This window comes from Amblyraja radiata, chromosome 5 (assembly GCF_010909765.2).
Source record: "Amblyraja radiata isolate CabotCenter1 chromosome 5, sAmbRad1.1.pri, whole genome shotgun sequence".
NCBI classification, from domain to species: domain Eukaryota; kingdom Metazoa; phylum Chordata; class Chondrichthyes; order Rajiformes; family Rajidae; genus Amblyraja; species Amblyraja radiata.
This window is the reverse complement of record NC_045960.1, coordinates 72,008,620-72,025,590: the sequence shown is the minus strand read 5'-3', so window position 1 is coordinate 72,025,590 and position 16,971 is coordinate 72,008,620. Positions and strand designations below refer to the sequence as shown.

The window sequence follows — 16,971 nt, the reverse complement described above, 5'->3', positions numbered from 1 at the left end:
TTGGCATTCAATTTACCTTTCACACACAGGAGTCCAACATATTCAACCTGATGCAATCACAAGAACTATTTTGAAGAGCATGGTTGAGATGGCAGCAATTCCAAGTAATGATGGGGTGAATAATTCCCCACAAGCATTTCATGCTCTCCATGTTGAAAAAGTGTCCGTTTCTAATCTTTGGCACTCAACGGTTTGAAAATTATCAAGCTGATCACATTAAAATCTCAAACAGGAGAACTGGAAACACTATTAATAAGGATGAATCTAAACATAAGATTATAAATTATGTTAAAATTACCAATCACTGGAACATATCAAAATACGTTAGTGTTCCAGCATAGGTTAGAATTTTTTCAATTTTAACATTTTTATTTTTATGTAGTCCCAAGTTACTGATTGTGAAATTTTAATCACCAGAAGTAGGAGGTAACATAATGAACATTTGGAACCTTTGCCAGCTGGCAAACTCCAGAGGAAGAGTTCACTTGGGCTCTGCTGTAGCAAAAGCTTGTGGGGACACAATCACATGAAACTTTGCACTTCATCAGAACTATTTTTTTAAATGAGGCAATTATAATTTAATGCACTGGTAAAATCTCATTTAGGCTTCAGTAGCTAAATACAAAGTTTTTTTAGTGTATTTTACGATGCACAATATTTTTAGATTATTAAGACTAACTTGCAAAAAGTCTAAATTGATAGCAGATTAATGATTTTATTTAATGTTGGGTAATTCCTTGGATACATGACTGAGAGCAACTTCAGCATTCAAAATTAAGCTCTGAATGTACCAATATGTGAGAGTGGCTGTCTGCTTAGTTTAGTTTGTTAGTTTAGTTTAGTGATAAACAGGCCCTTCAGCCCACTGACTCCATGCCGTCCAGCGATACTTGCACAGTAACGCTATCCTACACACTAGGGACAATTTACAATTATGCCAAGCCAATTAGCCTACAAAACAGTATGTCTTGGGAGTGTGGGAGGAACCGGAGATCCTGGAGAAAACCCACGCAGGTTACGGGGAGAACATACAAACACCGTACAGACAGCACCTATAATCAGGATTGAACCCGGATCTCTGGCGCTGTAAGGCAGCAACTCTACTGCCTGAAGCTGCATGAAGTAATGATGGCAAAGAGTGAAATGTTGTTATTCTTTAATTTACCCTGTAAATTCTACAAAGAGAAATATACAAAAAAATAATCCATTTAAAATATTCAGAGTTCAGCAAAGTATATTTAATTATCTCCTTTGGAAGCTAACTATCCCTGCTTGCTTAATCAACTGCTGGACCACCAAAACATTTACAGAGATTTAATGTATACATTGTCATAATCATAGAACGCCTTTATTCTTATAACTGCACGGAAGCAACAAATATCATCAGAGGTTAGAATGCCAAATTACAAATGCGCAGAAAATTCTAACGTAAAAATTAAGCAGCCAGTCAATGTATCAGATTATTCGCATATAGCACAAAAATAAGTAATTTTTGCCGAGAAACTCAACAGGAAACTAATAAAGAAACCCCGATACTCTATATAGATAAAGGTAATCAAGCATCCTAGAAATGTCCAAGCTGTAGCAGATTCTTGGGTTGAAGATTTCCATGCTTTAAAATAACTAGGTTGACAGAGAGAGAAAAATAATTAGCTGGTAATGAGAAATTCTTATTTTATATGATAGTGAAATTGTACAATTATTTCTTCTTGTTCGCGGGTTTCTATTGAACCATGCCGAATTCTTCGTATTTCTTCAATTGCATCAACGCCAGTTATGTTCCTGCTTTTTACAAGATAACAGGCAAGCATTGTTCCAGTTCTCCCAAAACCATGATGACAATGGACTCCAACTCCCTAGAAGCAAATAAAATGAATCGGTTAGCTGTGTACTTCCCCCTCTCCACCCACTGACACAAATTCGTAGAATATGATGAAACTCAAAGTACAGGAACAGACTTCCTGTTCTACTTTCTTCAAATAAATAACACATGTTATTAACATTTGCACTGCTGGACAAATTATTTTATTATTCGAAGAAATTGGAAGAGAGGTGGGTGCAGGACAAAGCCAGGCAAGTAATAAGTGGATACAAATGAGAGGGGTTTAATTAGCTGATGGGTAGACAAAGATCAGCTGCGTTACTCCAGCAGTTTGTGTTTATTTTTATAAACCGGCATCTTCAATCGCTTGTGTCTACATTAAGTTGGCCTCCAGAGTCCTCTATTCATGTCCTCCAGAGATGCTGCATGACCCATTGAGTTACTCCAACATTTGCGTCTTTTTCCAGTACCTGCTTGCTGATTACTCAATACAACATACAAAAAAATACAGTAGTCAGTCAGAGACCAACTTTGGTCTAGTTTAGAGATACAGCATGGAAACAGGCCCATCGGCCCACACCAACCAGCGATCCCCACACAATAACACTACCCTACACGCACTGGGGACAATTTTACATTCACACAAATCCAATTATCCTACAAACCCGAATGCCTTTGGAATCTGGGTGGAAAACAAAGATCTCGGAGAAAACCCATGTGGTCATGGGGAGAACCTACAAGCTCCGTACAGACAACAGCTGTAATCAGAATCGAACACAGATCTCTGGCGCTGTAAGGCAGCAGTTCTACTGCTGCGCCACTGTGACGCCCTAAACTCATTAAATTTTCATTTGTTTCCTTTGTAAACTATATATATTATTGAAGACTGCAAACAAAAGGGTTGGTTTCTGAATGATCTTATCCATGAGCCAGAATTATTGCCAACAATTCACAATGTTATGATTCATTTAAATGGATTTTTACTGCTTCCCATTTTAAGAACATGAATTGTTTTATGGCATATACACCCACATGTATTCATCCACTAAACGAAAACATAGTTAGTTTCAATATGTCTGCCCTTCTATAGAACTTAACTGAATGACTGATCTTTGTTACTGCTAAGAAGTAGTTTGAGTGAGATCTGCACTAATTTCTGCAGTGCATCGGCATCGTTTAGAAGAGGAGTACTAATTCCGTAAGTTTGGCTATTATTGCCCATTAGGAGCAACATCATTTATTTGCCAAGTATTACCATTGCAGGGCCGAGAATATTAGCTTTACAACTGCAATAATTTTGTCTTCAGCAAGCAAAAATTACTCCAGAGACTGGTGTTGTATTTAATTTCAAATCAGAAAATAAAATATCAGATACAATTATTTAATTAGCTAGTCCATTCTCAGCTGCCACATTCTTTCAACCCTTTCCAGAGTGTTTACAACAGATTAAGAGGCTCCCAAGAAACCCTTTTCCTCTACAATCTAGGTTTACATTTAATATGTCCTTTCAAGACAGGAACCAGAAGATTAAAAAAAGACCTTATCACTGATAACTGATTCGCACTTTACCAAGGACAGGGGACGTTTATTGTCACATACACCAATTGGTGTAGTGAAATTTGAGTTGCCATTGCAGCACACAAATAAAACAAACACAACATAGAAACATAGAAAATAGGTGCAGGAGTAGGCCATTCGGCCCTTCGAGCCTGCACCGCCATTCAATATGATCATGGCTGATCATCCAACTCAGTATCCTGTACCTGCCTTCTCTCCATACCCCCTGATCCCTTTAGCCACAAGGGCCACATCTAACTCCCTCTTAAATATAGCCAATGAACTGGCCTCAACTACCTTCTGCGGGGGAGAATTCCAGAGATTCACCACTCTGTGTGAAAAAAGTTTTCCTCATCTCGGTCCTAAAAGATTTCCCCCTTATCCTTAAACTGTGACCCCTTGTTCTGGACTTCCCCAACATCGGGAACAATCTTCCTGCATCTAGCCTGTCCAACCCCTTAAGAATTTTGTAAGTTTCTATAAGATCCCCCCTCAATCTTCTAAATTCTAGCGAGTACAAACCGAGTCTATCCAGTCTTTCTTCATATGAAAGTCCTGACATCCTAGGAATCAGTCTGGTGAACCTTCTCTGTACTCCCTCTATGGCAAGAATGTCTTTCCTCAGATTAGGAGACCAAAACTGTACGCAATACCCCAGGTGTGGTCTCCCCAAGACCCTGTACAACTGCAGTAGAACCTCCCTGCTCCTATACTCAAATCATTTTGCTATGAATGCTAACATACCATTCGCCTTCTTCACTGCCTGCTGCACCTGCATGCTTACTTTTAATGACTGGTGTACCATGACACCCAGGTCTCGTTGCATCTCCCCTTTTCCTAATCGGCCACCATTCAGATAATAATCTACTTTCCTGTTTTCGTCACCAAAGTGGATAACCTCACATTTATCCACATTATACTGCATCTGCCATGCATTTGCCCACTCACCCAGCCTATCCAAGTCACCTTGCAGCCTCCTAGCATCCTCCTCACAGCTAACACTGCCCCCCAGCTTCGTGTCATCAGCAAACTTGGAGATGTTGCATTCAATTCCCTCGTCCAAATCATTAATATATATCGTAAATAGCTGGGGTCCCAGAACTGAGCCTTGCGGTACCCCACTAGTCACTGCCTGCCATTGTGAAAAGGACCCGTTTACTCCTACACTTTGCTTCCTGTCTGCCAGCCAGTTCTCTATCCACATCAATACTGAACCCCCAATACCGTGTGCTTTAAATTTGTATACTAATCTCTTATGTGGGACCTTGTCGAAAGCCTTCTGAAAGTCCAGATATAACACATCCACTGGTTCTCCCTTATCCACTCTACTAGTTACATCCTCGAAAAATTCTATAAGATTCGTCAGACATGATTTACCCTTCATAAATCCATGCTGACTTTGTCCAATGATTTCACCACTTTCCAAATGTGCTGCTATCCCATCTTTAATAACTGATTCCAGCAGTTTCCCCACTACCGACGTTAGACTAACTGGTCTGTAATTCCCCGTTTTCTCTCTCCCTCCCTTTTTAAAAAGTGGTGTTACATTAGCTACCCTCCAATCCTCAGGAACTACTCCAGAATCTAAAGAGTTTTGAAAAATTATCACTAATGCATCCACTATTTCTGGGGCTACTTCCTCTTAAGTACTCTGGGATGCAGCCTATCTGGCCCTGGGGATTTATCGGCCTTTAATCCATTCAATTTACCTAACACCACTTCCCGGCTAACCTGGATTTCACTCAGTTCCTCCATCTCATTTGACCCCCGGTCCCCTGCTATTTCCGGCAGATTATTTATGTCTTCCTTAGTGAAGACAGAACCAAAGCAGTTATTCAATTGGTCTGCCATGTCCTTGTTCCCCATGTTCAATTCACCCGTTTCTGACTGCAAGGGACCTACATTTGTTTTAACTAATCTTTTTCTCTTCACGTATCTATAAAAGCTTTTGCAGTCAGTTTTTATGTTCCCTGCCAGTTTTCTTTCATAATTTATTTTCCCTTTCCTAATTAAGCCCTTTGTCCTCCTCTGCTGGTATCTGAATTTCTCCCAGTCCTCTGGTAGGCTGCTTTTTCTGGCTAATTTGTACGCTTCATCTTTTGTTTTGATACTATCCCTGATTTCCCTTGTTATCCACGGACGCACTACCTTCCCTGATTTATTTTTTTGCCAAACTGGGATGAACAATTGTTGTAGTTCATCCATGCAGTCTTTAAATGCCTTCCATTGCATATCCACCGTCAACCCATTAAGAATCAATCATCAGTCTATCTTGGCCAATTCATGTCTCATACCCTCAAAGTTACCTTTCTTTAAGTTCAGGACCCTTGTTTCTGAATTAACGATGTCACTCTCCATCCTAATGAACAACTCAACCATATTATGGTCACTCTTGCCCAAGGGGCCACGCACAACAAGACTGCTTAACCCTTCCTCATTACTCAATACCCAGTCTAGAATAGCCTGCTCTCTCGTTGGTTCCTCTACATGTTGGTTTAGAAAACTATCCCGCATACATTCCAAGAAATTCTCTTCCTCAGCACCCTTGCCAATTTGATTCACCCAATCTATATGTAGATTGAAGTCACCCATTATAACTGTTTTACCTTTGTTGCACGCATTTCTAATTTCCTGTTTGATGCCATCCCCAACTCCACTACTACTGTTAGGTGGCCTGTACACAACTCCCACTAGCGTTTTCTGCCCCTCAGTGTTTCGCAGCTCTACCCATATCGATTCCACATCCTCAAAGCTAATGTCCTTCCTTTCTATTGCGTTAATCTGCTCTCTAACCAGCAACGCTATCCCACCTCCTTTCCCTTTCTGTCTATCCCTCCTGAATATTGAATATCCCTGGATGTTCAGCTCCCAGCCTTGGTCACCCTGGAGCCATGTCTCCGTGATCCCAACTATATCATAGTCATTAATAGCTATCTGCACATTCAACTCATCCACCTTATTACAAATGCTCCTTGCATTGAGGCACAAAGCCTTCAGGCTTGTTTTTACAACACTCTTACCCCTTATACTATTATGCTGAAAAGTGGCCCTTTTTGATTTTTGCCCTGGATTTTCCGGCCTGCCACTTTTACTTTTCACCTTGCTACCTATTGCTTCTACCCTCATTTTACACCCCTCTGTTTCTACGCTCACACATTTAAGAAACCCTTTCCCTTTAACTCCATCCTCCACTATCCCAATCGACACCCCACTCCCCTTATTCAGTTTAAAACCACCCGTGTAGCAGTGGCAAACCTGCCTGCCAGAATGCTGGTCCCACACCTGTTAAAATGCAATCCGTCCCTTTTGTACAGTTCCACCTTACCCCAAAACAGAACGCTCTCAGCGGCTTGGAGTTCCGAAAAGCCCGCTTGCTACCGGAGACCGCGGCTCCCGAAGTCCACAGGCCACGCTGGTCGGAGCTCCAACACTGGCGATCTCGGCCGCTGCGGCTGGAACCTCCGCCAACCACAGCTCCACGATGTTAAAGTCGGCAGTCCCAGCACTCCGGAGCTCCACACGGGTAAGGCATCGCCCTGCTCCGCGATGGTACCTCAGTGCTGCCCCGCCGCTGAAGCTGCAGCTCGAAGCTCTGGCCGGTCTCCGGCAGGAAAGACCGCGCCAATCCAGGTAGTAGGCCGTGAGGAGGGTGCGAAGATGCGGCTCGGAGGAAGGATGCATCCCCGCCCAGCTAGGGACTGGAAAAAGCGGTTTCCCCCCCATATAAAAAGACTAAAAGGCCTCCAGAACTAAACTTTTAACACACTAAAAATAAAAAAGGGTGAAAAACGAACCCGCTGCAGGCGAGGCAGCCGACTCGCAACGCCACCGGAATGTCAATTTGGAAAATATTATTAATGGATATGTGACATGTGGAATAAAAGACATTACAGATTTATCAAGTTACTGGAATATGAGGCTCTAAAGGATATGACTTAAATTATTACTGAGACTAAAAGGGTGAGGTGTACTTTGTACTTTGGTATACAAGCAAGGGTGAGGTGTTGTACTTTGGGAGGTTGAATGCAAAAAGAGAATATGCCACTAATGACAAAACCCTTAACAACATTGATGTGCAGAGGGATCTGGGAGTCCAAGTTCATAGACACTAAAGGTGGCAGCACAAGTAAATAGGGTGGTGAAGAAGGCACATGTCATACCTGCCTTCATTGTTAGGGGCATTGAATATGAGAGTCAGGAAGTCATGTTTTCATTCAATAGAACTTTGGTTTGGCCACATTTGGAGTATTGCATGCAGTTCTGGCTGCCCCATTACAGGATGTGGAAGCTTTGGAGAGGGTGCAGAGGAGGTTTACTAAAATGCTGTGACAGGAAAGCATGCAGCACGGGAAGAGCAACCACCAGCCGGGGGGGGGGGGGGGGGGGGGGGGGGGGGGGCTGTGGTCCATCCCAACCAACAGAAGAAGCCAGCAGTCGCACAGCAGCCAGCAAATCTATCACCAAACTTAGCAATGGTCTCCCAAACTTTAATTTGTAAGGGGGGTTCCATATGTTAATTGTAACCCAAGAAGGACTTGTACAACTGTAACATTTTAAATTAACTCCTTATGAAGGCTATTCACTTACAATATTATCTTTTTTTTCTCTGCACGTACGCAGCAGGATCATCTACATCTTTCCAGCATTTTCTTTCCTGCATTGTCTGCTTTTATCTCAATTGTCTCCATCTATATTTTGACACTACAGCTGTTCTCTACAAACAGCACTCTGCCTGGATTTTCAAAGAAACATTTAATTAAGGGAGCAAATGAAGAGAGAACCCCGACTAAGGGTGCTCTCTCCTTGGAGTTTGTATGTTCTCCCCGTGACCACATGGGTTTTCTCCGAGATCTTCGTTTTCCTCCCACTCTACAGGTTTGTAGGCTAATTGGCATGGTATAAATGTAGATTGTCCCTAGTATATTTGTAGGATAATGTTAGTGTCCAGGGATTGCTGGTCGGTGTGGACTCGGTGGGCCAAAGGGCCTGTTACCGCAGTATATCTCTAAACTAAACTAAACAAAACACTTTAGAAAATAAATAGTGGGCTTTTCACCATGGATGCAATTGTAGAAATGCTCCCATACGCACGTGGTTTTATGAAAATAAATTCTATATTTCTGTGCAAGCCAAGTCATGGAATCTCCCAGAAATCAGCACAATCAAATGCTGTTATTAATGATACTTGATTATTGATGTGAGCAAAGTATTCTCAGGTGTTTCAGACATATAAGTGACCAAGAATAACACAATATTAAAAAAATTCAGTGCTCCTGATCTATCTTTTTAATTGGTTTCAATTGATTGTTAGTCAGTGCAGGACGCTCCCACGAAATGCCCATTGCCTGCAGGTTACAGGTCTTGTGTGTAATGGAGAGATTAATTTATTCACTAATTATAAAATCATTGGACCGTCATGGGTGAATTTATTCCAGGTGTTTGGCAATTTTTTTTTGCTGATATTTGCAAAAAACAGGCTATATACACCTTTTCTAAATCTATCTTTAGTTCCTTTATGACCCAAAGTCAACCTTTTAGACAATAGACAATAGGTGCGGGAGTAGGCTATTCTGCCCTTTGAGCCAGCACCGCCATTCAATGTGATCATGGCTGATCATCCCTAATCAGTAACCCGTTCCTGCTTTCTCCCCCTATTGCCTGACTCTGCTATCTTTAAGAGCCCTATCTAGCTCTCTCTTGAAAGTGTCCAGAGAACCGGCCTCCACCATCCTCTGAGGCAGAGAATTCCACAGACTCACAACTCTCTGTGAGAAAAAGTGTTTCCTCGTCTCCGTTCTAAATGGTTTACCCCTTATTCTTACACTGTGGCCCCTGGTTCTGGACTCCCCCAACATCGGGAACATGTTTCCTGCCTCTAGCGTGTCCAAACCCTTAACAATCTTATATGTTTCAATCTCATCCTTCCAAACTCCAGAGTATACAAGCCCAGCCGCTCCATTCTTTCAACATATGACAGTCCCTCCATCCCGGGAGTTAACCTTGTAAACCGACGCTGCACTCCCTCAAATAATTTAATTTCACCTGCGTTCCACCAATGAAAGACTTATTTTGTTCATTTTTCCCCCTCCCATCAATTGCTGCATCACACAAATTATCTAAATTTTCTTGTTTGAGAGAGTGCATGATGGAAAAATGTAACTATTTCCTTGTGTATTCTATCTGTGTCTGCACAAGATTGTTTACCGAAGCTGCCTAGGGCACAAGTAATTGACAGGTCTCGGAGATTAAGAGTCACAGAACTTGCAGAACGGCTAATCTTGCTCCGATGTAACTTTCCACAGCTAAATGTTATTTCCTTTGAATTCTGAGTGTCTTTGTTCATTACCATTTGTCTGGATGCTTTTTTGTCTAAATCAATGTATAAAAGAGATGGTTTTCAGCATTAGCTCAGAGAGGACTCCCACAGACACTTGGACTCTGTGTGACTCTCTCTCTCACAATAAAGTTCGTTCAGTTTCTACCTCCGTTTTTGTAATAGTCTTTGTTGGAAAATTTCTAACAGTGCACAAAACATTAAATAGCTGAAATGTTATATCTGTTTCTCCCATTATGAATCCTCCTTAATTTGCTGAGTTTTCTTTCCACTGCTACTTCAGAGAGGAGAGGTAGCAACAAAGAGCTAGATGTTGCTAATGTTAATAGGGAGGGAGATCAGATGTCAATGAAGAAGTAAAATGAAAAGATGCATTACACCAAACAATCAAGAATTTGAGTAATTGGAGATTAGTATTGGAAATACCTGCATGAGTGAAGATCAGTAACAATAAAAAGTGTCTTATTCTGTAAATTAAGATTTTATTTTTTTCTTAATCTTATTGTTAATTAGTTAATATAGTTATATTTCTAATAGATAAACAAGAATGTTGGTGTAAAAACCACATGAACCATTAAACAGAAGACATTTTTTTGCAATTGGGTGAAATTAACATCATTTGACTGGGCCAAACACAAATACGTACTACACCTCTGCATCTGAAATCAGATTCCTCTGACTTTAATGAATGGGTCCTAGTTCTGTAAGCTAATGGGCTCTGCAATTCATCGCTGAAAAGACCTGTGACAGTGTGCAACTAAGTTCCTCATTAATCTCCATTCCTATTTCAGGTCTCCACATTTCTTGGGGGAGCTTTAACCAATTTCGAGGAAGGGACATTGAAGAGATTCTCTCCTGCCACCATATCTTATTCATTGGAACTCTGGGGATAAACTTATTGTTTATTGCTTGGTGGAACCCCCATCACAACCAGGGATATGAACAATGAAAATCCATAATCTTTAGGTACTACAGGTGCACAACCTTTCATCCGAAAGCCTTGGGACCAGACAGTTCTCGGATTTCGGAATTTTTCGGATTTCCGAATGGAAGATTTTTAGCGTCGATTAGGTAGGTAGCGCTGGCGGCTTGAAAAGTTTGGAGCGGCTGCCTCCTCCCCGGAGACCGGGGAATCATTGTAAATCATTGCTTAAATGTTAGTCAGTTAGTTTGGAGGGATTTTATGTGGTGGGGGGGGTGAAGGGGGAAACTTTAATTCTTAGTCCCCTACCTGGTCGGAGAGGCGGGGAGCGGGCAATGCCTTACCGGGTCGCCGTGCAGTAACCTCCGGAGCGCTGTGGCCGCCGACTCCCAACATCGCGGAGCTGGGGGCTGCGAGCGTCCGGCCGCGGGCGGTGCCGGTTGGAGCTCCGACCCTGGCAACTCTACCCCTGGCTGCGCGGCACTCCAAATCCAGCGCTGGACGCCCGCAGCCCCAGCTCCGCGATGTTGGGAGTCGGCGGCGTCGCAGCGCTGGGATACCAGCGGGGAGCGGGCAATGCCTTACCGGGTCGCCGTGCGGTAAGCTCCGGAGCGCTATGACCGCCGACACACAACATCGCGGAGCTGGGGCTGCGGGTATCCGGCCGCGGGCCGTGGGCCGCGCTGGATTTGGAGCGCCGCGCAGCCAGGGGTAGAGTTGCCGGGGTTGGAGCAACAACCGGCGCCGCCCACGGCCGGACGCCCGCAGCCCCAGCTCCGCGATGTTGGGAGTCGGCGGCCACAGCGCTCCGGAGCTTACTGCACGGCGACCCGGTAAGGCATTGCCCGCTCCCCGCCTCTCCGACCAGGTAGGGGACTAAGAATTAAAGTTTCCCCCTTCACCCCCCCCCCCCCTTCACATAAAAGCCCTCCAAACTAACTGACTAACATTTAAGCAATGATTTACAGATGTTTAAGTGTCTCCCCGGTCTCCGGGGAGGAGGCAGCCGCTACAGTAGTACAGACCTGGGTTGACCGTGGGGAGGGGGGAGTGAGCTCGGAGAAAAGACGGGGGAAGAGCCATGGGGGAGAGGGGGCATCAGGGGGAGGGAGACCAGAGGAGTAGTTGCTGGAATTGGCGGTGCGATGGGGACTCACAGCAGGCGCTGGTCACTGGCCCTTCTCCTCCGCCGGGATCAGAGTCTCGCTTTCCGTTTGGTGACATCTCCGACTCTGGGCTGGGTCTTTCATTCGAACGCAGGAAAATGGATCACTGAACTGAACAGTCAAGTTGCCGGTCGCCTGAAAAACCGGCAACTGGAACTGCGACTGTCAGACTGTCACATCGCTTCCTTCACCAGCCGTTATGCAGGCGGGGGACAGGGCATGCCGGGGAGCGTTGTCTAAAAAATTCACACGGTGCAAAGCCAAGGTGAAACAGACACCCACCACGATGAACAGGAAGGTTGACGCTGTGAAAAGACGGCTAAAGCACAGTGTACGGTAATTCCTTTAAAAGAGGGGGCAGAGGGGAGAAGGAGTGGAGACAACTTTTAAGAAGCAAGAGATACACGGCTCTGAAGCTCGGCAGACATTTAACATTACCGGTCGGTTATCCTTGGTTCTGAAAACTACTGCTTAACTTTTTTTTCCCCAATGAGCCAATGAAATTCACCGGTCAGCACCGGCTACAACCTACGAGAACCTCCGACCACCTGGAAACCCACTAGAATCTCCTGGCAACCAACCTACGGCTCGAGAATTCTCGCTACTCTCCATGGCGGCTTCATTCTAGTTGTCGCTAATTTTTCAACATGTTGAAAAATTCACGGCGACCATAATGAGGCTTCGACTATTACCCAGAATGCGGAAACTCCTCACGACCACGAAGGCGACTCCCCAGCAACCACTCGCAAACATGTGGCGACTGCATAGTCTCCTGCAGTCAACTAAAAAGTCGCCTCAGTGGGACAGGCCCATAACTGTTTTTCCCTCAGGATGCTACTAGATTGAGTACTTTTAAAATAAGAGACGATTCAAATTGTGTTCGTTTTGGTAAAAATGCATCATGTGCATAAGTATTTTTAAAACAATTTTCAATGAAAAATATCACATATCTATGCAATTTATACAAGTCATTTAATACTTACTTCACCCTTTGCATTGGCTTCTTCAACAATTGAAATAAATCTTTTGATTTGTTCAAAAGAAGGTGCGCAAAAGTCACGGATCTTGATATGGTGAATTTTCACTGCTGGGCAGGTATCATGGTATGGTGGCATACTTTCGCAAAGTGTAACTAGATGTTGAATGCCATTTTCGCTCAAATACTGATAATGGATAGGTAAATGTGGCAAGGCCATTCCAGCCAATTTAGTTGGGACAATCCAGGAAAAATTATGCGGTGCAGATGTCATGTTTCCACCTGTTTAAAACAACATTCGATATTATATAAATTGCAATTACACCACCGATTAAGAACAGAGTTAAATGTACTTTCAAATATCTACTGGGTTTAATGGGGTTGTTTCATTAAAGTTGGAGTATTTCCCCAAAATGGTACATTACATCCATTGAAACACACACACATTATATCATATAAATTAAATAGACAAAAAAAATGCTTGTTAATGGTACAATTAGCTAAAAAAGTAGCCATATGTTAGCATTATTTGGTGCCAATGTAGCAAAGTGTTCTGCAATAAAGATACCCATCCAGTAAGTATCAAATGTATGTTCAAATAATTATAAACACTTCCCATTATCCCTAATTTAGCTTGGGCAGATTACAACCCAGGGTTCTTCACATGTTTAAATTATAATGTTTATTATTAGGTAGACAAAGGTGCTGGAGAAACTCAGCGGGTGCAGCAGCATCTATGCAGCGAAGCAAATAGGCAACGTTTCGGGACGAAACCCTTCTTCAGACTGATGTAGGGTGGGGGGGGGAGAAGAAAGGAGAAAGGAAGAGGAGGAGCCCGAGAGGCTGAGGGAGAGCTGAAAAGGGGAGGAGAAAGCAAGGGCTATCGGAAATTGGAGGTCAATGTTTATGCCGCTAGGGTGCAAACTGCCCAAGCGGAATATGAGGTGCTGCTCCTCCAATTTCCGGTGGTGCTCACTCTGGCCATGGAGGAGGCCCAGGACAGAAAGGTCATCTTCGGAATGGGAGGGGGAGTTGAAGTGCGGAGCCACCGGGAGATCAGGTCGGATAATGCGTTTGGGCTCACCGATGTAGATCAGCTGACATCTAGAGCAGCGGATGCAATAGATGAGGTTGGAGGAGATGCAGGTGAACCTGTCGCACCTGGAACGACAGCTTGGGTCCTTGAATGGAGTCGAGGGGGGAGGTAAAGGGACAAGTGTAGCATCTCTTGCAGTTGCAAGGTAAAGTGTCCGGGGAGGGGGTGGTGCAGGAGGGAAGGGAAGAATTGACCAGGGAGTTACGAAGGGAGCGGTCTTTGCGGAAAGCAGACAGGGGGGGGGGAGATGGGAAGATGTGGCGAGTGGTGGAGTCACGTTGGAGGCAGCTAAAATGACGGAAGACTATTTGTTGTATGTAACGGCTAGTGGGATGAAAGGTGAGGACTAGGGGAACTCTGCCTTTGTTACGAGTGGGGGGATGGGGAGAGAGAGCAGTGTTACGGGGTATTGAAGAGACCCTGGTGAGAGCCTCATCTATAGTAGGGGAGGGCAACCCCCGTTCCCTGAAGAATTAGGACATTTCCGATGCTCTGGTGTGGAACACCTCATCCTGAGAGCAGATGCGGTGTAGACGGAGGAATTGGGAGTAGGGGATGGAGTCCTTACAGGAAGCAGGGTGGGAAGAAGAGTAGTCTAGATAGCCATGGGAGTCAGTGGGTTTATAGTGGATGTCGGTCAGAAGTCTATCACCTGCGATGGAGATAGTGAGGTCAAGAAATGGTAGGGAAGTGTCAGAAATGGTCCAGGTGTATTTGAGTGCCGGATGGAAGTTACTGGCTAGGCACCTACTGGTTTAATCATTAATATTAGGTTCGCTTTCAGAATCAAAAGCCAACTCCATGTAAACTGAAGTTACAGTGCACAGATACGACTGTCACAAGTAAAATAAGACAATCCAGTCACCTCAAACTTTTCTGTAGTTCTAGCTTACGTTAACTATCTCAGAAGATATTCAAGAAACAGAAATTTCCCCGAAATTGTAAACACATCTTTCACATGTTGTCCAATCCGAACAGAACAAAAGTCATTTGACTCAATGAGCAGCAGCTTTTTTTTCACCCACCCCCTTGATCCCCATATTCAAAAACATTTTTATTTAAACATGAAATATATAAAGACTACAATTAAAGCGCTATTTACAAGTTTTTGATACTCATAAACCGAAGAGAGACACAAAATGCTGGAGTAACTCAGCGGGACAGGCAACATCTCTGGAGAGAAGGAATGGGTGATGTTTATGGTCGAGGCCCTTCTTCTGACTGAAAAACGCCACCAATTCCTTCTCTCCAGAGATGCTGCCTGTCCCGCTAAGTCACTCCAGCATTTTGTGTCGACGTCCCTTCAGACCAAAGATTATAGATTCTCTAGTATCTTTGCTTCAGACCAACCCTGGGTGGTGATTGGTGTTCAAAAGGGAACTGCAGATGCTGGAATATCGAAGGTACACAAAATTGCTGGGAAAACTCAGCGGGTGCAGCAGCATCTATGGAGCGAAGGAAATAGGCGACGTTTCGGGCCGAAACACACCCCCCCCCCCCCTCCTCCTCTCTCTCTCCCCTCACTCTCTCCCTCCCCCCCTCTCTCCCCGCTCTCCACACTCTCTCCCCTCTCCCCACACTCTCTCCCCTCTCTCCGTCTGAAGAAGGGTTTCGGCCCGAAACGTCGCCTATTTCCTTCGCTCCATAGATGCTGCTGCACCCGCTGAGTTTCCCCAGCAATTGTGTGTACCTGGGTGATGATTGATTGATTGATTGACAGCCGAGCGGCAGCCCCAGAACTGCCGTCATAGAGCGGAGCAAGGTGGTCCACTCGGTCATGGGTGATGTTTAACGCCATCTTCGGAACCGGCCTCGCGATTACTATCTTTGCCTGCAAGTGCAGAGTAGGCAGCGCCACGTTAGAAATGCCAACGCCGCACATGACATTGTTATTATATTAAGGCACGTTAATGGGGGACCGCTTAGTCTGCAGCCGTGATCACGCGATTCGAGTCAGCTTGCACCACAGCAACAGCGTTCCCAGCTCCGTGTACTTACCGCGTTATCTCCGAGGAAGTAATTTCTCCCAAGTTTGGACCATTTAATTCACTGAGCAAACTTTTTTCAATGGGATAGCGGTGAAAGGCGCACGCGCTCTGGATTAAAGCAGTTACTGTCAACGCGCAGGCGCAGTTTCCCACCAGTTACGTCACCCCCTCCCCCCCGCCCCCCCCCGCGCTGCTATCCTGCTCCCTCTCTCCCCACACTCTCTCCCCACACTCTCTCCCCTCTCTCCCCACACTCTCTCCCCTCTCTCTCTCCGCCCCCCCTCTCTCTCCCCCCCCCTCTCTCCCCCCTCTCTCTCTCCACTCTCTCTCCCCTCTCTCTCCCCCTCTCTCTCTCTCCCCTCTCTCTCTCCCCCCTCTCTCTCCCCTCTCTCTCTCCACTCTCTCTCCCCTCTCTCTCTCTCTCCCCTCTCTCCTCCTCTCTCTTTCTCCCCCCTCTCTCCCCCCTCTCTCCCCACACTCTCTCCCCTCTCCCCACACTCTGGTCCCGGAAGGCGGAGGGGGGCTCTGAGCGAGGTGGCCAAAAATGATGGCTATTGGTGGCGGCGTTCTCTCGGAAATCGCAGCACAGTGGGCCAAAAACGTTCAAGATCAGACTTTTAGTAATATAGATATACTAGACTAAGTGGGACCCGTCGGGTCCCAGCTTCACATGGGGGGGGGGGGGCAATATTCCACCTCTCCACCAATTCCAAGATTGGTGGCCAGGGGGGGGCATTCTGGAGTGCTGGTATGGGTGTTGTGTGCTGAAGGGACTGGTCCCCAGAGGGCCAGTATGGACATTGTGGGGCAAATGGATTCTTGGGGTGGCAGCTCAGTCCCTCAAGCCTGATGTACTGGCAGGTCACTCACATCTGGTGGGCTGGCAGTTGACTCACGGCTATTCCTTGAAATTCCATTTCAAGCAGGGGGCAAGGCCACCAAATTCAAATTCATTTTCCTACCATTTCAAGCAGGGTGCAAGGCCACCAAATTCAAGTGCAGTTTCATACCACTTCAAGCAGGGTGCAAGGCCACCAAATTCAGGTGCAGTTTCCTACCACTTCAAGCAGGGTGCAAGGCCACCAAATTCAAGTGCAGTTTCATACCACT

The 16,971-nt window shown here is 45.0% G+C and overlaps 1 protein-coding gene across 1 annotated transcript; it reads right to left on the bottom strand.

Annotated features, from left to right (window-relative positions):
* Positions 1–1,139: 1,139 nt before the first annotated feature.
* Positions 1,140–16,030, bottom strand: dusp23 (dual specificity phosphatase 23). Its single transcript, XM_033021533.1, has 3 exons — positions 15,872–16,030; positions 12,785–13,059; positions 1,140–1,856 (listed from the first exon to the last, which is right to left on the bottom strand). Exons 2-3 carry the CDS (start codon positions 13,049–13,051, stop codon positions 1,671–1,673), a joined length of 453 nt encoding a protein of 150 aa, XP_032877424.1. The 5' UTR covers positions 13,052–13,059; positions 15,872–16,030; the 3' UTR covers positions 1,140–1,670.
* Between the last annotated feature and the right edge of the window lie 941 nt (positions 16,031–16,971).

Excerpts from the sequence above, each read along its gene's own strand:
- dusp23 (XM_033021533.1), bottom strand. The coding sequence starts at position 13,051 with ATGACATCTGCACCGCATAATTTTTCCTGGATTGTCCCAACTAAATTG. Across the intron at positions 1,857-12,784 it reads AAGCCAATGCAAAGGGTGAA|GGAGTTGGAGTCCATTGTCA; the intron begins GTAAGTATTAAA and ends ATTTGCTTCTAG.